The sequence below is a fragment of the Dipodomys spectabilis genome, unplaced genomic scaffold, assembly GCF_019054845.1.
Source record: "Dipodomys spectabilis isolate Male_0828 unplaced genomic scaffold, ASM1905484v1 ptg000668l, whole genome shotgun sequence".
Classification (NCBI taxonomy): Eukaryota; Metazoa; Chordata; class Mammalia; order Rodentia; family Heteromyidae; genus Dipodomys; species Dipodomys spectabilis.
Genome location: NW_024871345.1, coordinates 351,779 through 374,226, shown reverse-complemented (window position 1 = coordinate 374,226; position 22,448 = coordinate 351,779). Strand labels below are relative to the sequence as shown.

Below are 22,448 nucleotides of genomic sequence, written 5' to 3'. Positions count from 1 at the left end.
GGGAGGCGGGCGCGGGGCCGGGCGCGCGGGGCCGGGCGGGAGGCGGGGCGCGGGGCCGGGCGGGAGGCGGGGCGCGGGGCCGGGCGCGCGGGGTCGGGGCGGGAGGCGGGGCGCGGGGTCGGGCGGGAGGCGGGGCGCGGGGCCGGGCGGGAGGCGGGGCGCGGGGCCGGGCGCGCGGGGTCGGGCGGGAGGCGGGGCGCGGGGCCGGGCGCGCGGGGTCGGGCGGGAGGCGGGCGCGGCCCCCGCGCGGCGCGGACGGCGGGCCGGGGGCGGCCGGTGGTGATTGGCTGGGCGGCGGCCGGCAGTCGGGCTGAGAACAAAAGAGAACCGGCGGCGGCGGCGGCGGCGGCGGCGGGCGGGAGTGGGCGCTGCCTCCCGCGCCCGCGGTTCGGAGCTGGGCCGGGGCACGCGCACCGCCTCCCGCCCCGCGAGCGCCGCGGCGCGCACGGTTTCCCCGCGGACGCCGGCCGCGCACCCGGCGTTAGCGCGGCGCGGGCGGGCGGGCGGGGCGCGAGGACGGCCGCGGGGCCGCGTGTGCGGTCGCTGCCCGGGGGGATTGCGCGGGGCGCGGCCCGGCGGAGACTCGCGGCCCTCGCGGCGCCCCCGCCCCCCGGCCTGCGCGGCCACCGAGGACGATGGCGCGGCCGCGGCCCCGCGAGTACCGAGCGGGCGACCTGGTCTTCGCCAAGATGAAGGGCTACCCGCACTGGCCGGCGCGGGTGAGTACGGCGGGGCCTGGCCCGCGGGGCGCCGCCCGCGCCGTCATTGTCCCCGCGGCCCCGCGCGGGCGGGCGTCGGCGCGGGCCCCGCGCGCGGGGCGGGGCGGGGCGGGCGCGGCGGAGGGACCGGGCCGCGCCGGGCGGTGTCCGCAGTGCCGGGGACCGGGGAAGCTCGTCACTGGAGGAAGTGACATCACGCGTGGCCGGCCGGGGCCGCGCGGGCAGGGTGCGGGCGGCCTGCGCAGCACGGTGTCGCCCACGCGTGCGCGCGTGGACGGAGAGGTCTGTACTGCGCGTTGCGTGCGCGCGCGGCGCTGCTCACGCCGTGATGCCGGGACACAGCCAGCCCGCGCGAGCTCGCACCACCAAGTCATCACCCCGGGGCTCTGCAGCCCGCACCTCAAGACGCAGCCCCGTGAGACCAGCAGGCCCCGAACCCCCCTGAGACCTGCAGGCCCCGAACCCCCCTGAGACCTACAGGCCCCGAACCCCCCTGAGACCTGCAGGCCCCGAACCCCCGTGAGACCTGCAGGCCCCGAACCCCAAGTGAGATCTGCAGGCCCTGAACCCCAAGTGAGATCTGCAGGCCCTGAACCCCAAGTGAGATCTGCAGGCCCTGAACCCCAAGTGAGATCTGCAGGCCCTGAACCCCAAGTGAGATCTGCAGGCCCTGAACCCCCCTGAGACCTGCAGGCCCCGAGCCCCCATGAGACCTGCAGGCCCTGAACCCCCCTGAGACCTGCAGGCCCCGAACCCCCGTGAGACCTGCAGGCCCCGAACCCCAAGTGAGATCTGCAGGCCCTGAACCCCAAGTGAGATCTGCAGGCCCCGAACCCCCCTGAGACCTGTAGGCCCAAACCCCAAGTGAAATCTGCAGGCCCTGAACCCCCATGAGACCTGCAGGCCCTGTACCCCCCTTCCAGACCTGCAGGCCATGTAACCCCTCCCCCCCCCAGTGAGACCTGCAGGCCCTGTACACACACACACACACACACCCAGACCTGCAGGCCCTGTACCCCAGACCTGCAGGCCCCGAGCCCCCGTGAGAACTGCAGGCCCTGTATCCCCCCCAGGCCTGCAGGCCCCGAACCCCAAGTGAAACCTGCAGGCCCTGTACCCCCCTGAGACCTGCAGGCCCTGTACCCCACATGAGACCTGCAGGCCCTGTACCCCACATGAGATCTGCAGGCCCTGTACCCCACATGAGACCTGCAGGCCCTGTACCCCACGGGAGATCTGCAGGCCCTGTACCCCCCTGAGATCTGCAGGCCCTGTACCCCCCTGAGACCTGCAGGCCCTGTACCCCACGGGAGACCTGCAGGCCCTGTACCCCACGGGAGACCTGCAGGCCCTGTACCCCACGGGAGACCTGCAGGCCCTGTACCCCACGGGAGACCTGCAGGCCCTGTACCCCACGGGAGACCTGCAGGCCCTGTACCCCACGGGAGACCTGCAGGCCCTGTACCCCACGGGAGACCTGCAGGCCCTGTACCCCACGGGAGACCTGCAGGCCCTGTACCCCACGGGAGACCTGCAGGCCCTGTACCCCACGGGAGACCTGCAGGCCCTGTACCCCACGGGAGACCTGCAGGCCCTGTACCCCACGGGAGACCTGCAGGCCCCGAACCCCCATGAGAACTGCAGGCCCTGAACAAGACAAAGATCTCCACATAGAAACACCAGAGTTGTGGGCTTTTGTTGCTTTAAAATAGGCTTGAAAATAGTATATGTCGCTTAAAGGGGCAAGATTGGCGTTGAGTCCTTAGGGAATCTCGGATATACTTGCCAAGTAAGGAAACTAAACGGCCCTAGAGGCCATGTGCATATATTAGAGCTGTTGGTCATACCGCCAGCACAGGGCTTCCCTGCATCTTACCTGTGAAAAATACCCCGAAAGAGCATAAGCTTACGTTTTCAGTGCCACGCTGCTGGCACAGGTTGTCCACCTGTGGTCGTTTGTGAAGCAGAAAATCGCTGCAGAAGTGATTCTTGTAAATCTTGGAAGTTAAGCCAGCAGCTCACACTTGTAATCCTGGCTCCTCAGGAGGCTGATATCTGAGGGTTGTGGTTAGAGGTGTCTGGGCAGGAAAGTCTGTAAGATCCTTATCTCCAGTTAGCCAGCACAAAGCTAGAAAGCGAGCTGTGACTCAAGTGGTAGAGCACCAGACTTGAACAAATTTTCAAACTAAACTCTAGTACACACACGCACAGTGATACTATAAAGTTGTTCCTGGAAGTTACTATTCCAAGGCAAAATGGAAAATAAGATGAGAAAGCAAAATGCATCACATTTTTACATAAAAGAAAAAATAGGCCTGTTTCTATTTAACATGAACTCAAAGAGAAGGTTCTGAGACTTTTTAAAATTGCATGTTGCAGTTCCCAAGGTAAAGGTTAGAAGAAAGTATGTGAGTCCCTGCTCTTGATTATAGATGCTTCCCATATGCTTGCAATGCAACTCGGTAATTTGAGGTACTGTCCTCATTTTAAGCTATTACAATCAAATCTTAACTGGAAAATAAATCCTACTTGCTCAGCCCTTACTTCATGTGAAGTCAGTCATGGAGTGTAGACTCTCTGCAGCCCCAAGAATTAAACCTTGGAGGAGAAGTGGGGAGATGGCTTGCATTGGTTCTGTAGGAAGGAGTTTTCCCACAGTAAAGGGCCGGTCCTCCCAGGAGTGGCAAGCACCTGGGAGGAAGATGCTGGGCCTCTGCAGCCTGGTGCGATGTGGGTCAGGAGGGGCCCAGGTCGAACTGGTTGGATCCAGCTCCTGGCTGGGCTTCCCACTTCTGACCCAAGTACATTCCTTAATCTTCCTTACACATACTCACCAGTCTGTGCCATGAGGGTAACTCCCACCACAAAGAGATTGCAGAAGGCCCCTCTTGCCCGTGGCATTACCTTCCATAGTCCAGCAGTACAGTGCCAGAAGAGACCACAGTCAAGTGACTACCACCTGTAGCTTTAATACTTAATGTCTCACTGTGCCTGGTTTGTAAATAAGACCTTATCATAGGTATGTATGTACAGGGAGCAAAAAATCATGGTATTGCAGTTTGGTAATAAACAGTTTCAGATTCCCACGGAGGGCTTGGAGGCTCCTGGGAAGGGCCGGCCGTCCCCGGACAGCCCGAGTGGCCTTGCACACCCCTCCCTGCCTTTTCCCCTTCCCACTCTCCAGTGTACTCCGCTGTATGACTACACCGCTTTTATTTGTAGATTTTCAGCGCGTGACCAGACTTGATACTGTTCTCAGTGTGCGGGTTGAGGAATCTTTTACTACCTGGTTGTAGAATAATAGGGAGAATGGACTTTTCTTTCTTTTTTCCTTTTGTCAGTGGTAGGGTTTGAACGCAGGGCCTGGGTGCTGTCCCTGAGCTTTTCTGCTCAAGGCTAGCACTCTCCACTTTGAGCCACAGCTGTACTGCTGGTTTTCTGGGGGTTAGTTGGAGATGAAGAGTCTCACAGACTTTCCTGCCCAGACTGGCTTCAAAGCACAGTCCTCAGATCTTAGCTTCCCGAGTCACTGGGATTCCAGGCGTGAGCCACCAGCAACCAGCTTCCTTTTCTTCTACAGGATCAACTATTATTCATGAAAGAATTGTTGTCTACTTAAGAACCTAATAATTACCTCCTAAGGACACTAAACATTTATACCACGCAAGGACCTCGTAAAGTCTGAGTGAGTGCTTGTGTGGCTTGGCAAATGCTTTCCAGCAGTTTCCTTATGGTTTTGGATTTTTGGTGGTTGTTGTTTTAGATTGACTCTAGGTTCTGAGAATTGTTGATTGAGGTTGATTGTTTGATTCCCAAGAGAAATAGGCCGTTTCTTATGATTCTCCATAGCTTGGGGGTTTGTGGACCACTTGGCACACAGACCAGACGGGTGTGGGCCACATCCTTTCCTGCTTGCTCACAGGGACTCTGACTCCACGGATTCTGATCATAGCGTCTAGCTTCAAAGCTGTTCGGAAGTAGAGATTTCTGGTTTTGGGTAGCACCAAGGTTGCCTCCCTGGGGATTAGGAGATTCTTGTTAGCACAATAACTGCAGTTCCTAATACAACAATATGTTTAAGATAAGACTTGTGCCAGTGGCTCACACCTGTAATCGCAGCTACTCAGGAGGCTGAGATTTAAGGATTGGGGTTCAAAGCCAGCCTGGGCAGAAAAGTCCCCATGAGACTCTTTATTTCCAGTTAACTACTCAAAAACCAGAGGTGGCGCTGTAGCTCAAGTGTTAGAGCTCTAGCCTTGAGCACAAAGAGGCTCAAGGGCAGTGCCAGGTTCTGAGTGTAAGCCCTACAGCTGACCCCCCCCCCCCCAAAAAAAAAGAGTTGTTATAACTGACTGGTTCAGTGGTAGTTAGCAGTTATAAAAAAGTTTCACCAAAGACTAAAGAATTTCGTGTAGATTAGTCAGAGAATAACAGTTTTCAGTCTTTCCTTTTTGATGCTGACATAGAACTTTGGTACCAGTGACATCTTGAATTTGGAAGGAAATGTATATTTACAAGGAGCAGTATTTTAAGTTCTTATTTTTGGAAGTCTTTCAAAATGAGATCAACTCTTAAGGTTAAAATTTTCTTCTTCGTGGAACTATTACATGCATTCAGTAATTTTGAAAAAGTATTTGAACCTGGAAATGAATAATAATGAATTGATTCTAATACGGTAGCTTTCAGACTTTTTTGGGGGGGGGTCCGGTCGTGGGGCTTGAACTCTGGGCCTGGGCGCTGTCCCTCAGCTCTTCAGCTCAAGGCTAGCGCTCTACCACTTGAGCCACAGCGCCACTTCCGGCTTTTTTTTCTTTTTTTGCTTATGTGGTGCTGAGGAATCGAACCCAGGGCCTCAGGCATGCAAGGCAAGCACTCTACCACTGAGCCACCTTCCCAGCCCCTCAGACTTTTTTTTTAATAACCCACAGTAAGAAATAAATATGAGGAATAAGAGTTATTTTATTTGAAAATAAATACATCCAGGAAATATCTCGGGACACAAAGACTCGCATTGGATTTGTGTCTGTGTGGCTAGGTGACCCTGGCCATTCGCCTCTTGTTGCTCTCGGGGTTTGCTGGTGAGCCTTTGATCAGAGCTAGGAAATAGGATGGTATCCCGTCTTCATTTCTAATAAGCTCCTGTCTAAGGCAAAAGTTTATTTAGCCACACAGAACCCATGTGCTTCTTGTTCTGCTGTTGTGGAAGCCAGGGGCATAAGTAGACCTGGGAAAGCAGAGTGGCAGTTGAAGGGGTTTGAAGTACACCGGGCCGAGGGTGCCCAAGTGGCCGCAAAAACCGCTTGTAAACTCAGACGAGACCCTGACACCCCATTCTCTTGTGGCATATTAGCTCCCTTCGCCCCGCTCCGGACCCATTAGACCTCGTGGCAGGTCAAACAGCACTCGCCCCGTCTCCCTTTTACTTTGATGCGTTCACCCTACGGCCTCTGCCTCTGCTCCCGCACGGATGGGCCGCGCTGCCAGCCAGCTTCTGGCAGAGAAAGTAGATGCCAGTGCGTCCCGACTACAGCTTCCTGTCTCGCTGTACATGAGAATCCTCTTCCTCCTGCCCTTCCTCTACTCTCCTCCTCTGCCTTTCCTCTCTCCCTGGCTTCTAGGACGCAGGTGGGGCAGCGAAGAAGTCAAAGCCTTGTAGGCAGAGGAGCTTCTGCGTATCGCCTGGCCCTGGCAGATGCCTGGTCTCCCGCAGACTAGCTGTCCCCTAGCTGTCCCCACAAAGCTCCGTGGGTTCCCCAGCCAGGACAGAATGCCTCCTTTCAGCCTCATTCCGAGGATGGTTAGTTTGTCCCCTTCACCCCTTCCTTCTCCCTTTGATGTTTGACCCTACCTTTTTCTTCCTCCATTAAAAGTCAACAGATTATTTTGTTGTTGTTTGGGGGGGTTGTGGTTTGGTTTGGTTTTGTGCTGATACTGGGTCTTGAACTCAAGGCCTCATGTTCCAGCTTGGCTTTTCCACTCACTTTTTTGCCAGTCCTGGGTCTTGAGGTTCTTTTGCTCAGTGCTGTCATGCTACCGTTTGAGCCACAGCACCACTTCCGGCCTTTTCTGTGTATGCGGTGCTGAGGAATGGAACCCAGGGCTTCATGCATGCTAGGCGAGCGCTCTACCTCTGAGCCGCCTTCCCAGCCTTCCACCTTTTTTTTTTTTAATGCATTCTAGTGCTAGAGCCAAAAGATGACCTGAAAAGGTCTTTTTCTCATTTGTCAGCCTCTTCCTTGACTCACCCTCTCTCTGCAGACTAGAAATGACCTGGCGCTGCTCACCGCCCTGCTTCCCTTGGTAGCCAAGCCTCCATGGGGCCTGGCCTTCTTGTGCTCCTTCACCTGCTCTCAGAGGCGTCTGTGACCTGCTCCTATGGATTTAACACTGCACTTAAAAGTCTCTCTTGTCTCCCTCCTGTGCTGCTTTTTTGAAAGGTTCTTGCACGTCTCTGACGGTGCTTCACAGGTCTTTCAAACCTGCTTCAGGCCCAAGGGCATGACTGAGAGGCTCCAGTTCGTGAATCCACTCTCCTTAGAGACAGGTCATCTGCCTGTCCCTTGGGTAGCACAGATTCATGGTTAAACATGATCTAGCAGCCAGGTGCCGGTGGTGCAGGTCTGTAGTCCTAGCTACTCAGGAGGCTAAGGGCTAGGGGCTGTGGTGTCAAGCCAGCCTAGGTTAAAAAAAATGCAGGAGACTCCATCTCCAAATTAGCCAGCAAAAAGTAGGGCTGGAGGTGTGACACAGTGGTAGAGTGCCAGCCGTGCTAACACACTGAGAAAGCCAAGCAAATGCAAGTCTCTGTGTGCAAACCACATTACCCCTCCAAAAATACTAATCTAACTACCCCTTCCCACCCAAGTATTCTTAGTAAAAAAATATTGTTCAGCCAGTTACCTACCCCTCCCCCCAAAAAGTTGGTGAGTCACCCCCGATGGCCCTTCTCTGCACGTCCCACAGCTTACTGCACACCTAATGGTGTTGCGTGAGCTGTGCAGAACCAGCATTGTGGTTTTACTCATGAGCCCTGATTCATCACACCACTCAGGGCAGTATGAGCATGCCAAACCCAAAAGCAGATGAGGCATATGCACATGGGACTGGAAGTGGCTTCAGTTGAACAATGTCAGTGCCACAAGAAAGTATTAATTTTACCAGCTTGATTTTTTTTTTCTCTGTCATGGGATTGAACTCTGGGCCTGGGCACTGTCCCTCAGCTCTTCAGCTCTAGGCGAGCACTCTACCACTTGAGCCACAGCACCACTTCCAGTTTCCTGACTGGTTTATTGGCGATGAGAGTCCCACAGACTTTTCTGCACTGGGTGGCTTTGAACCTCGATCCTCAGAGCTCAGCCTCCTGAGTAGCTAGGATGACAGGCGTGAGCCACCAGCACTTGGCTTTTGAATTTTATTAGTCATATTTCCATTTAGTCTACAGATAATATCTTGTGTGATTGTAGTACTTTAAGTATAGTATAAAGAATTTGTACCTATCAATTATATTTGTATGTATTTCAGAACATTAATGATATCGTTTTGTGACAGCTTGAAGTCAACAGGGTTTTTTAAATTGTTAATTAGAGTATTTTTGTTTTTCATTGTTGTTATAAAGGTGATACACAGAGGGTTGCAGTTACATAAGTCAGGTAAGAGTTCCTTTCGTTTTGGCCAGTCTCACCCCTTCTCTCCCAGTTTTTCCCTCTGTTGCTCATTTTCAACATGGTGTCCACTGGGAGTATAATAATTTAAAAGATCTCAACAAACTCTCAGAGATTTGATGGCTCGGGAAGAGAGGAGATGTAAGAGCTGTCATAGCAGCCTTCAAATCATTGCGTGTCTCACATGAAGGAAGACGTAGATGGCAAGGGGGTGGGCCGCAAAACGCGCGGAAGCTCTGTCCCAAGGCGCTGTGGGTTCCGAGGAGAGGGCTCCAGCGTGGCCCGGGTGCGGTGAGGCTTCACTGAGCGCGGTGTCCTCCGGCCATCCGGTGGATCCTGTCTGAATCTTCTTCTCTGTCTGTTTGCCCTCTGGGCTGGTGTTGGGGTTTTGAACTCAGGCCTTGTGCTTGCTAGGCAGGTGCTTTCCCGCCCGGGCCACGCCCCCATCTCTTATTACTTTGAGTGCTTTTTGAGAGGACTCGTGTGTATGCCTAGGCCTCTCCTGGTTACATTTCTGGAGTGTCGGGTACGCGGCCCCACACCCAGCTTTGTATTGGTCACCCACTAGGTTTCACCCGTTGAGGTCCACACAGACTTTTCACAGCCCTGGCCTCAAGCAGCCATCCTCCCAGTCTCCTCCTGTGTAGATAGGATTAAAGCCATGCACTACCACACCCAGCTGCCTTCCTTCTTAGAGACTGAGTAGTAGTACACTATGGCATATGCTTCTGTGTGTGTGTGTGTGTGTGTGTGTGTGTGTGTGTTACCAGAATTGTAGGACAAGCCCAGCCCTACAAAGGTCCCAGCAGACCAGGCCTGGCCATTTATCTCCAAAAATAAATGCAAGTTCCTACATCACTATTACCTTTTCTGTTGTTGGCAGATAACAAATGAACACAGAGATGCCAAATCTGTATTCATTTAGTTTTGTTTACCTATTGGGCGCAAGGGGGAGGCCAGTGCTTTTTATAAAGACAGTCTCCAAGTTTATGCGTGTACTTACCCACCTGTCCATTGGTGAGCAGCTGAGTTTTTCCCACTTTTTGGCTGTGATGAATGATGCTGTTATGAACATAAGAGTGAAAATGTCTCTGGTGTCCTGCCTTCAGTTTTCAGGACACATAGCCAGAGATATTGCTTGCTCATATGGCAATTCTGATCATGTTGGGGGCGGGGGGAATGTGGGTGCCAGGGTTCCCCTTCCTCCAGTTCCTTACCCACACTTGCTGTCTTTTGTTACGTTTTATAGCTGCCATCCTAATGAGCGTTAGATGTCAGCTCATGTGGTTTTGATTTGCATTTCCATTGAGCATTGGCATTGAACATCTTTTATGTGCTTGTTGGCCATGTGTATGGCTTGTTTGAAATAAGTGCAGTTAGGTCATTTCCCCATTTAATCTGGCTGGACATCTTTCTTGTTGAGCTTTGAGTTTTTCCTCTGGCCTTGAATGCTGACTTCTCGTCAGATGCATGGCTTCCGTCGGTTATTTGCCTTCTCACTCCCTTGATTGGAGTAAGCACAGCAGTCTGGAGAGAGTGCTCTGATGCAGGGAAGGCAGGAGCAGTAGGCACAGCTTCTGGAAAAAGGAGTCCCGTGTGACTGTTGAGATTGTTCCAGACTCACAGACCAGGACAAAGATGGAAGTAACTGGAGAAGAAGACTTAAGAACCCCTCACCTGGGGCTGGGAAGGTGCTCAGTGGTAGAGCGCTTGCCTTGTGTGCCTGAGGCCCTGGGTTTGATTCCTCAGCAACACATAAGCAGAAAAAAAAGCCGCAAGTGGCACTGTGGCTCAAGTGGTAGAGCGCTAGCCTTGAGCTGAAGAGCTGAGGGACAGCGCCCAGGCCCAGAGTTCAGGCCCCATGACCTGCCCCCCCCCTCCCGCCCCCCTGAACCTCACCAGTTCAGCCCAGAGCTGGCCTCAAGCGGGGAGGTTAGGAAGACAGAGCAAGGGACCAAGGAGTGCTCAGACTCTCCCGTGATAGTCTCCACATGAAGTGGCTGAACTTCTGCTAACTTTATTTGTCGGAAATAGAATCAGTGTGGAACAGTTCTGCTTTGTGCCGTGTTGGGTAAAGCCTTCTTGTTTTACTGATGAATTTCGAGTTTGTCGAGTGTGATGGAATGCCCCTGGAGAGTTGAATGGCCATCTGCTCTACATGTAGGGGCTGAAGAATGGGTTGCGGGAGCCAGGCTGGGGTCGGGCAGGACCTGGAAGATGTGTTCGGAGGCTTTTGTAGAGGCAGAGGCAGGAAATGAAGCGGAGCGCACACGGGCAGGCCGGGCCGCTGCCCTGCTGGGAAGAACGGTTAGTGTGACGCGGCACTGACAAGCCAGGAGGTCGCTCCCAGGTCTAGGAGACAGCAACGCCAGGCTGCGCTGAGCAGGGTAACCCACAAGATTAAGAGGTCGTTTTAGAATTTTAAAATTTGAGCTATCTTTGGGATACCCCCAGGTGCGAACCCGAAGCTCAGAAGAAAGCCCTGGAGGTGGGATTAGAAGGTGAGCAGTCACAGCCGCCTGCCTCCAGGTGGCCCTCTTGGACAGGATTTAAGACTGCCCACCCTTGGCTGAGCCCTGGGGACTGGAGCCAGCCAGCGAGCCAGTCGTGGGCATGCGGACTTTCTCAGACCTTCCAGTGCCCGCGGTCACCCGTAAAGGCCCACAGAAGAGCCCTGTGCCACAGCCAGGCCCAGGGGTGGTCTGCCTCCTCTGGGAGGCTGATCGCATTGGCTCACCTCTTGGATGCTGGATGCTGGTGGCTCACGCCTGTAATCCTGGTCACTCAGAAGGCTGAGATCTAGCCAGCCCACACAAAAAGCTAGACAGGAGGTGTGGCTCAAGTGGTAGAGCGCCAGCAAGCAAACCACATGAACACAAAGCCCTGAACTCAAAGCCTGATGTGCCTCCCTCCCCCCAAAAAAGAACAAAAAGTAAGTGTCTGTTATTCGGGGCCTTCAGCAGAAACGGACAGTGCTGCCCTAAGACTGCGGCTCCGTCAGCCCGAGCCTTTCTCCTCTCTTGCCTTTGCCGTGTGTCCTTTTCAAAAGTGTACAGCTAGGAAAGTGGTTGTGCGTTTATTACACCAAACACTGGAGGGGAGGCTAATAAAGAGTGGGAAAAGGAAGAGCGGGAGAGGGAGGGAAACACCAACTCCTTCAGATTAGAACTAATGAATAGCTTCTTAATATTGAATAAATATTACTGTGCTAATAGTATCTTTTAAAGTATTAGAAGTGCTGATCAAATTTTAATGAAGTATTTAAAATTTATAATTTGTAGAATAAAGATACACCAGAAGAGAGAAATCAGGCATAAAAAAGCTAGGTATTATATTAAATATATAAATGGTTTTCATTTAAACTAGTAAAACCTAATGGTATAATGGTTATAGGGGGACTACCTAACATAAAAGAGTAAAAGACAAAAATTAGCCAAATTGAAAACACCTATTTCTCAGACTAGAATAAAACGAAAAGAGAGAAACCGGCATTTATACCACGTCATGTTTTTTTCATATCAGACATAAAAGATGCATGTAAATTGGCCTGTGTCTTATAAGTTAAATACATAAGTATAGAAATGTAGTATCTCTTTTTTTTCTTTTCTTTTTCTTTCTTTGTTGTTGTTTTTGGTGGTCGTCGTGGGGCTTGAACTCTGGGCCTGGGCGCTGTCCCTGCACTCTTCAGCTGAAGGCTAACACTCTGTCACTTGAGCCTCAGCACCATGTCTCATGGACTTGCCTGTCTGAGCTAGCTTTGAACTGCGATCCTCAGATCTCAGCCTCCTGAGTAGCTAGGATGACAGGCGTGAGCCAACGGCACCTAGCATGAAATGTAGGTTCTTATAGTTTATTTTCTTATTTTTATAACTAAACACTCACTTTGTGTCTCTGAAAGATGAGACGTTCGTAACTATAAACACTCACTTTGTGTCTCTGAAAGATGAGACGTTCGTTCGGCCATTAGAGTGGTTGTGAAGGGAAATTGCATGTCTATAAACAATGCTATGTGGTTCCCTCCTTGCTAACCGGGAGCTGGGAAAGAGGAGCGACCGGAGGGCAGATGGACCAGCGTCTTCCTCCCCCTACCCTCCCTTCTCCACGCCTCCTTCTCTCCCTCCCCGCCCCCCCCCCCACTCCCACCTCTTTCTCTCAGTACTCTTGCAATACTGGAGAGCTAGGCTCTATGCTGACTAGTTCTGTACCACTTGATTCATGGCCCTGGTCCTGTTTCCTTGACTTTGTTTCTCCCATAGTCTTGGGCTCAATTTGCACCAGCTGTCCTCAAACCATGACCTTTCTCTCTACCTCCTGAGAGGCTGGGGTGACAGCTGTGTGCTGTCATGCCCAGCAAAAACATTTCTTGAAACATTCTCAGCAAGTGTGTGCGTGCGTGTGTGTATGTGTGTGTGTGTGTGTGCACGCGTGTGTGTGTATTCTAAGGAGTTTAGTCCTTACTCTCCTGGAGGCTCTCAGCCCAGGTGTGTATAAGAACTGGTAGATCTGGGGAAGGGCTGGCATTTCTTTTAAGAGATACAGAAATTACTTGGGTATACAGCTAGGAATGCTGTAAGCAGTGAACAGTCAGGGCAAATCTGTAGTAGAAGAGTCAAAAGTACATTTCAAAGCTAATTCCAGCTGGGACAAGGAGAGAGGCAGCATTCAGGCTGAGCCCGGAGGTGACGCCCTTGGCCACCACGTGGTACTTCGTACGTTAGTGTCTATAATTCTCCCTCTTAGCAACATGTCTCGGTCTAGGGATATATGGATATTTGCTATTGCTCCAGAAAAGTGCTTTTTTTGTTTTGTTGTTTTCAATTATTTTACAAGGATGGAGTTCCAGGAATATAATTCTGTTGGCCAAAGGAAATGAGTAGCTTGGGTCCTGCCTATGAATTGTCATGATGAGTATAATCAATTTATAGTCTTAACTTCCATGTGGAAGTTAATAAGCACTGAAGAAACATGCGCATGGTTTAAGAAAAGAACGCTTGTTAGGATTGTAATGAATTTATTTTAAAGTTAGCAATAAATGATCGACTCTGCTTACATGGCATTTATGGTCACTGAAAACTCAGTTTGTCTTTCCTAGATTGATGAACTGCCTGAGGGAGCCGTGAAGCCCCCCGCAAACAAGTACCCTATCTTCTTTTTCGGTACTCACGAAACGTAAGTAAGGAAAATACCTTTATGTTTCAGCTGCATTAGTTTGATTCCTCTGGACTTCGTTATTAAGGATGCTCTTCACTGCTTCATGTATTTTAGTTTTTCATTATAATTGATGATAGGAAGTTACCAAGCTTAATACATTTTTCTTAACGTAAGGATTTCTCAGGTATTGGGAAGGTGCTCAGTGGTAGGGTGCTCGCCTAACACCCATGAAGCCCTGGGTTCCATTCCTCAGTACCACATACACAGAAAAGACTGGAAGTGGCGGTGTGGTTCAAGGGGTAGAGCGCTATCTTTGAGCACAGAGAGGCTTTGGGACAGCGCCTGGGCCCTGAGTTCAAGCCCTAGGACGGACACCAAAAAAAAAAGATTTTTCATCCACAGGTGTCTGAGTGGCATGAGGTGTATCTTGGCTTCTGAATGTCATTCCTGTTTCTGAGTAAATGCTGGCCATTAAGCAGAAGTCTTCCTGGGGACACTTACGTGCTTACTCTCCCAGGAATTTTATAGCTCCTTCTAGAGAAACTGTTTTCATATTTCACAGAACAAGGTTTTGTTCTGTGAGAAGCTGTTTTGCTTGTTGCCCCTTGGAGCCAGCACCTACGTTTCTGGAGTTTTCTAACTGTACGCATTCATTTACAACCTCAAATAATAGAGATGTTCGTTTCTTTCTTTTGAACTCAGTTGCAGGTGGATGTGTCCTGGAGGACCGAGGACCAGGTCCCTCTGGTCTTACTGCCCGTCCTTCACCAGTATTCCCTTCTTTGCTTAGTTTAAAGATAAACAAGCCAGTCTCAGCAATACACAGCCTCCTCTAGGCCAAGAGAAGAGGCAGAGAAGGGCAGAGAGGAGTCACTCCTTGTAAGGAAAGGATAGGAAGTTGCCAGCGCCTCCACGCTCATTTATTCCATTGGCCAGAACCTGATCAATGACCACATCTGGCTACAAAGGACCCCTCCCTTCCCCCCTCCCCCCCCCAGTTCTCCTTTGAATGTTAGCAGGTAGGGACTTGATAGAAACACTTTATTAGTTCATTGCCTTTACCACTCTGGCATCTTCTTCATTTTTTGTCTTGGCAGAACCAGGAAAGGGGTGTCAGGTCAGATCTCTGTTCCTGGGTAGACTCTTGTGCTTCTTTCAGGAATGTGTCTTCTGTGGGTTTTTATTACTTTCGTTTTGTATTGTTGGGGGTTTGGATTAGTGCAGTTTGATTTTACGCTGCTCGGTCTCAGACCCAGGGCTCCAGCGTGCTTAGCAATGCTCCGCCTCCCGCCGCACTCAGTCCCATGTTTACTAGCACGTGCTATGGTGCTCTCTCCTTTTAAGAGGTCGTAGAAAGCTTAGAAGTGAACGTAATAAGTACATATGCCTTTGTGATATTTCTTTCCCACTTGACATGTTGCTGCATTTTTAGGATGAAGCAAGATTTAATAAACACCTGAGCTCGGTGCCTCAAGCCTATAATTCTAGCTACTTGAGAGGCAGAAGGTGGAAGGTTAGGGAATTGTGGTTCGAGGCCAACCTGAGCAGAAAGAAGTTTACAACACTCTATGTCAACTAATGGCTGGGTGTATCTTTTTTTAAAGTATGTGTCTATAACATCTTGTAACTGCAGGTGCCCCGCTCAGGGTTTATATTTGCTGTAATATGTTCCTACACCTTCACTGATCCTGATATTTAAAATCTTTTCTGTTTTTCATGTCTCTGCAGTGCATTTCTAGGTCCCAAAGACCTTTTTCCATATAAGGAATACAAAGATAAGTTTGGAAAGTCAAACAAACGGAAAGGATTTAATGAAGGATTGTGGGAAATAGAAAACAACCCAGGAGTGAAGTTTACTGGATACCAGGTGACAACGATATCACTGTCATTTTTACATCTTGTTTGCTTGGTCTTAAATCTTTTTCACATCTGTGTAATCACACCTATGTCCTTTATGCTAATAGCTACTAGCCATCCATCTGAAGTCAGGGTTGTTTGTTGTTGTTTTGGCTTTCATAGACCTTTGGTTAAATGCAACTCTTTTACCTAAAAGAGGTCAAGCTAAATGGCCCCTGGAAAGTGTGTCAGCCCTTGGCTGAGTGTAAAGCAGCAATCGCTGCATCGCCGCGTTTGTCTTCAAAGCCTCATCCCGAGTAGCAGGGATTACAGCTGTGGGCTCTGGTTCTCATCACCTTTTATGTTGCAAATATTTTTTTCAAAATGTAGTTAGCTAAGCTTTTTTTCATTAGGCAATCCAACAGCAGAGCTCTTCAGAAACTGAGGGAGAAGGTGGAAATACGGCGGATGCCAGCAGTGAGGAGGAAGGCGACAGAGTAGAAGAAGATGGAAAAGGCAAAAGGAAGAATGAAAAAGGAGGCTCAAAGCGGAAAAAGTCCTATGCTTCAAAGGTTACTGACACTCCTGGGTATTACGGTTGCACGCATACTCGCTAAAAGCGCTTAGGTGGGGCCAGGTGTGGAGTTCACGCCTGTTCAGGAACTATAAGTAGGAGTCACAGTCCATCCGGCCTCGGCATAGAGTGAGACCCTATTCCCAAAAATAACAACAGTGAAAAGTGCCGTGAGTGTGACTGACTCAAGTGGTCGAGCTCCCGCCTGGCAGGCAAAGGCCCGTGAAGTCAAGCCTTTGAAACTGATGTTTGGGCTCAGGTGGTAGTAAAGTCAGATAGAAGCACTTAAATCACATACCTTGTCACTAAGCTAGACCATATTTTTTTTTCCATGCATTTAAAAAACTTGTGAGGAGCCGGGCGCCAGTGGCTCACGCCTATAATCCTAGCTACTCAGGAGGCTGAGATCTGAGGATCGCGGTTCAAATCCAGCCCGGGCAGGAGAGACCATGAGACTCCTATCTCCAGTAAACCACTAGAAAACCGGAAGTGGCGCTGTAGCTCAAGTGGTAGAGCGCTCACCCTGAGCTAAAGAGCTGAGGGACAGCACCCAGGCCCAGAGTTCAAGCCCTATGACCGCCAAAAAAAAAAAAAAGGGAGAGAGAGAAAAAAAAAAACTTGTGAGGAAAGTCCTAGATAATTTAGTGTTGTTGTTTGGTGGCACTAGAGTTTGAACTCAGGGTCATAAACGTGTGAGGCCGGTACTCAGCACTGAGTTACTTTGGGTTTTATTTGCAGTGTACTTAGAGATCTTTAAAGTTTCTTCAGGTATTGGGAAAGCTGTGTTTTCCTGTTTTGACTGAGACACACTCAGAGGCAGTGTTTGCCCTTGCGTGCCCCTGCTAAGCAACTCCGGCCACAAGCTTTAGATGTCTTTCTTTTTCTTTTCTTTTTTTTTTTTGTGGGTGGGTCCGGTCGTGGGGCCTGAACTCTGGGCCTGGGTGCTGTCCCTCAGCTCTTCAGCTCAAGGCTAGCGCTCTACCACTTGAACCACAGCGCCACTTGCGGCTTTTTTCTTTTTGCTTATGTGGTGCTGAGGAATCGAACCCAGGGCCTCAGGCATGCAAGGCAAGCGCTCTACCACTGAGCCACCTTCCCAGCCCTAGATGTCTTTCATCTTCCTGTAGGCCTCATTTCAAACGCTGGGTGAACAAGGAAAAGGACTGGCTCACATTCAGCCTTGGGTGCTTGAGAAACTAAGGATGATTTAAAGTATTAAAGTTGATTTGTCACACTGCTTGTAAAGTTTTGTAACTTTTTCTGAGTTCGCTCTTCACTCAGCAGCTTCAGCAGGTATTGCACATGAACGTCTGTGTATTACCTTCGTTTCTGTTGGGGCGTTTTGGTAGCATTGGGTTTGAACTCGGGACCTTGGGTTTGACGGGTAAAAGCACTTTGCCACTTGAGCCATCCCTAGCCTTCCATATGCATCTTGGAAAGTCTTCCTCGCTTCTCTAGACCTTGACTTCTCCTACTATAACACAGTGGGAAGAACAAAATGGTCCCTTACGTTGGGTCTACCTCTTGGTCCTGTCCCACTAGTTAATCTGAGGCCAGTGAGAGAAATGACCTATCCAGCATAACCTAGCCCCGCCTTGACAGGCTGCACATCACACCTGCTTGCGCTGCGTTCAGCTGAGAGTCCAGGGTGTTGGGTGGGGGCTTGAGATCAGGGCCTCTTGCTGTCATTCTCTTCAGGCTGGCCCTCTACCATTTGAGCCATACCTCCACTTCCTGCTTTTTGCTGGTTGATTGGAGATAATGAATGTGTCTGCCTGCTGGCTTCAAACCTCATTCCTCAGATCTCAGCCTTCTGAGTAGCTAGGATTAAAGGTGTGAGCTACTGGCACCTAGCTTGTATTTCTGGTTTTGACTATAATTTTAACTCATCTAAATATTTAGAAATCCTCTAAACAGTCCCGGAAATCTCCAGGAGATGAAGATGATAAAGACTGCAAAGAAGAGGAAAACAAAAGCAGCTCTGAGGGTGGAGATGCCGGTAATGACACAAGAAACACAACTTCAGACTTGCAGAAAACCAGCGAAGGGGTATGTGCTTTCGATTTCCTTTATCACCTGTCCATGCAGAAGACGCAGGGTCCCTGTCTTAGCAGGAGTAAACTCTGTGCTTGTGAGACATGGCCTCAGCTTGACACCTCTGCTCATGAAGCCAAGGGGGATCATACCGGCCTGACAGTTTGGAGCTCATGAACAGGCATTGTCTTTATTAAATTGTCTGTTATTGAAATGAAGTGATTATGAAATTTCTAGTTTCACAAAATTAATGGTAGCTTCAAAATACGGCATTATGTATTGTCACTTCTTTCTCAGAAGCAGCAGGTAATTTGATGTATCCCTGGTGACTCTAGATGTTTAAATATTCAAGCAAATATTTGAATATTGATGTATCTAAATACCTGTGAGGTAGATTTATCTGTCTTTTGTCCTGCTGACCTCTGTTCACATTTTTAGTGGAGCTTGGGGTTTGGTTGTTCTTCGGCAGTGCTGGTATTTAAGTTCATAGTCTGTTTGCTAGAGGAGCGCTCTCTACTTGAGCCACGCTGAAGTACCTCTTGGGTTTTGTCTTCAGTTTTATTTTTCAGATAGCCGCTTTTGGCCTGCCCTGCCTCAGACCATGATCCTTCTCTCTGCACCTCCCACATAGCTAGGATTACAAGTATACACCCCCATGCCCATCTTGTTTCCAGATAAGACCTTGCGAATTTGGGGGGGGGGGGGCTGGGCTAGTCTTGAACTGTGATTCTTCCATCTCTGCCTCCTGTGTGGCTGGGAATGCCGTCGTTTTTAAGATTCTTTTACGTGACTACATATAGCAGCAGCTTTTATTCATTTAATCATTGCTGTATGAGGAGTTTGTATTCGGAGTGTAGTGTGCTATGTGAACACACCACAATTTTTTAAAGTAAGTTTTTTATTGTGAACAGGGTTACAGTTACATGAGCAAGGTAATGAGTACATTTCTTATCCAGCATCGTTGCCTCCTCCTCTGTTTTTCCCCTACCATCCCTTCCCTCCCATCTCCTCAGCTACACCCTCCACCCCTCCCCCTCCCCGGCCTAAATTGTAAAGTTCATTTTTTGACATAGCATCTTGTTCATCTCATTGTTGCAATGGATCAACCTGTATCCCTATTTAGACAATTTGTTTTTTCCCTTCCGCTCCCCAAATTATACCAACATCAAATACGGTGAAATCAGGTTATACTGTGGGGGAGCATACCACAGTTTATCCAGCATTCTGTGAGGGGTTGTTCCCATCTTATGCAGTTAAGAATTCCCTTGCTATAGGCATTCTCGTTTTTATCTTCTAGTGTACACGTGTATTAGCTTCCTTACCTTATATAACTAGAAATGAATGTCTAGAGATATTAGTTATGAGTTTTTTTTGTTGTTGTTGTGTTTTTGTTTGTTTGTTGTCGGGGGCTTGAACTCTGGGCCTGGACACTGTCCGTGAGCTCTTCAGCTTAAGGTGAGCACGCTATGACTTGAGCCACAGCGCCACTTCCAGTTTTCTCAGGGTTAATTGGCTTCTTTTTTTTTCTTTTTTTTTTGGGGGGGGGGTCTGGTCGTGGGCCTGAACTCTGGGCCTGGGCGCTGTCCCTCAGCTCTTCAGCTCGACTAGCACTCTACCACTTGAGCCACAGCGCCACTTCCGGCTTTTTTTTTTCTGCTTATGTGGTGCTGAGGAATCGAACCCAGGGCCTCAGGCATGCAAGGCAAGCGCTCTACCACTGAGCCGCCTTCCCAGCCCTCTCATGGTTAATTAGAAATAAGAGTCTCTCAGACTTCCCTGCCCAGGCTGGTTTTGAATTGCGATCCTCAGATCTCAGCCTCCTGAGTAGCTAGGATTACAGGCGTGAGCCACCAGCGCCCAGCTGTCCACGAGATTCTTATCTCCAATTAACTACCAAAAAGCTAGGCATGGAACTGTGGCTCAAGTGGTAGAGTGCTAGCCTTGAGTGAAAACGCTAAAAGGACAGTGCCCCCAGGCCCTGAGTTCAAGTCTCAGTACTGGCACCAAAAAAGCAAAAGTCACTCATTTAAAAATAACTTATTACATAGCATAGACCACATTTTAATGAAATACAGCCAAATTTTCCCAGAAATGTTTTGTGGAAGATGACACTGCCTTCCACTTCTGCAAGTCTCTTTAATGTCTAAAGTGGTAGAAGATTCTGTGGCTCCTCATTCTATCTGCCATGATGCTAATTTGGGTAAAGATACTAACCAAAGATACATAGGCAAAGATGCCCACCAAGATATATAGCTAGATAATAAAAAGATCTTTCAGATCAGTATCTTCAGTAATTGTGACTCTTCTTGTTTAACATTTCACTAACTCGGTATGTGGTTGTTTATTAAATGTTGGACAGCATGTGCAATCTGAACTTGCCATATTTTGGTTTTGGGGTTTTGTTGTTGTTTTTTTTTTTTTGGTTGGTCGTGGGGCTTGAACTCTGAGCCTGGGCGCTGTCCCTGCGCTCTTTAGCTCAAGGCGAGCACTCTACCACTTGAGCCACAGCACCACTGAACTTGCCATATTCTGTTATATTAAAGTCTACTGAACTACCTAGCATCTCAAATATCTGAGTTTATGTTTTGTTTTGTTTGTGCCAGTCCTGGGGCTGGAACTCGGCCTGAGTACTGACCCTGAACTTTTGCTAATGTTCTGCCACTTGAGTCACAGCTTCACTTCCAGCTTGTTTGGTAGTTAATGCAATATAGATTTTCTTCCCTGGGCTGGCTTCAAACTGTGACCCTCAGTACTCAGCTTCCTGAGTAGCTAGAATACAGGCGTGAGCCACCAGCACCCGGCTTTCCATGAACTTTTTGATAGGAAAAAAGCAAAGCCTCGGAAGTTGCTTTTGCTAAGTACGGTTACTGCCACAATTCAGATCAGTTGCTTACCCACTTGTATACTGTGTACTGCAGACAGTTCTGTGAAACCCTAAATCACCTAACGGCTTGTTTTCTTTCTTTTTTTACAGACCTAACTACCATAACGAATGCTGCATATTAAGAGAAACCACAAGAAGGTTCATTGTTGGGTTGTCTAATATTCTTGGATTTGATATGAACCTACACATAGTCCTGTTGTCACTGGCAGCCCAGTTTGTACGTACATCGTCCATATTCCTCTGTTGCGTTGGAAAAGACATGTTAGCCTTTTTTAAGGTTATTGATTTGATTTCTTGTTACTTGATTGCATGAAGTTGCCCTTAGCCACTGAGAAACACTGAGGTTTTGCGCAGACTTCTACATGTCTGGGATCCTTTCGTCAAGTCCTGCCTTGGCCTCTGTCGACCAAGCACTCAGTTAACTATGAGCATTTTTGTATGACCACCCAGCACAGGCATAAAGACAGGACGTCCTCTTTGACAGAACTCAGGAGCTAATCCCTACATACATAATTGGTAAATTGGAGAGTAAATTGTCCTTCAGTTTTGAGGCTATGTGTAAAAGTTCAACCATCTTGTACAATGTCTATTCTATATTAGAAATAGCTAGTCAGCAGCTTACACTTCTCAAAATACACGGTGTGTACACAAACTGAGTTTCTATATGTGAAGATAGTGAGTCTTCTGTGTTACTCCAAATTAAAGGCAGGGATTTATCTTTCCCCGATGCCAGTACACGCTGAGCCAGCACGCGAGATGGATCCTTGACGCGTGGACCTGCGGAGCTCAGCGTAGCCCATGGCAGCGACAGGGCATTGACTCCGCCTAGGGGCTTTGAAAACGGACTGTTTCCTTCTGGAACTAGAATTAGAATAGTGAAATAGCCATCCACAAACCATTACTCTGTGTACATGATTGTTGCTATTGTGATAATAGAGAACGTAATTTATTTTTATGCCAGCCTATATCGTGAGCACACATCTAGTCCGTTGGGGTTTTATCGATCCTGTTTTGCTCGTCCTTTGAACATTTTTCGAGTACTCGAGGTTTGTAGTTGAAAAGTTTACTGTAAAAAAAAAATCAAAAACAAAAAAATGTATTGTTTTTACAGAATAAATATATTGGAATGTGTACTGGGAGTAAGATTGAGGTTGTGAACCATCGAGTCAGTGTAATTTGGCTTTATTGTGACGTGAGGTATTAATGTAACTCGTTATTAAAGCAAAACTTGCCAACAGCCAGTTGACGGTAGTCGAGTGCAGGCAAGGCTTTTTTTTCTCCCCTCTTGTATGTTTAGGCTCTCTGGGTTCTAGGTGAACACTGGGGAGGTTGAGAAGCGATCGCATGTCTTCACACTCAGCGGACCCTAAGCTCACACCTTGGCATCCTGTCTTCTTTTGGTGAAGAATTGATAAACATAAAGAGTATGTGATAAGTACACACCGGGGCCGTTGGTGCTGGCGGCGGCGGCGAGATGTCCACGCTGGATGGCTGGGCGGTGGCGAGATGTCCACGCTGGATGGCTGCTGCCCCGCCCGTCCCGTCTGCTCCAGGCACCAGGAGGCAGCCCTGGAGCTGTTTGTCTCTCA

The 22,448-nt window shown here is 49.4% G+C and overlaps 1 protein-coding gene across 1 annotated transcript; it reads left to right on the top strand.

Moving 5' to 3' along the window:
• The first annotated feature begins 620 nt into the window (after window positions 1-620).
• Hdgfl3 (HDGF like 3) lies at window positions 621-22,111 on the top strand. Its single transcript, XM_042671777.1, has 6 exons — window positions 621-719; window positions 13,473-13,549; window positions 15,260-15,398; window positions 15,781-15,939; window positions 17,844-17,990; window positions 20,950-22,111. Exons 1-6 carry the CDS (start codon window positions 636-638, stop codon window positions 20,953-20,955), a joined length of 612 nt encoding a protein of 203 aa, XP_042527711.1. The 5' UTR covers window positions 621-635; the 3' UTR covers window positions 20,956-22,111.
• The last annotated feature ends 337 nt before the right edge of the window (window positions 22,112-22,448 follow it).

Coding starts and splice junctions, on each gene's coding strand:
- Hdgfl3 (XM_042671777.1), top strand. CDS start 636: ATGGCGCGGCCGCGGCCCCGCGAGTACCGAGCGGGCGACCTGGTCTTC. Junction 13,550..15,259: donor TTTTTCGGTACTCACGAAAC/GTAAGTAAGGAA, acceptor ATGTCTCTGCAG/TGCATTTCTAGGTCCCAAAG. Junction 15,940..17,843: donor AAAAGTCCTATGCTTCAAAG/GTTACTGACACT, acceptor CTAAATATTTAG/AAATCCTCTAAACAGTCCCG.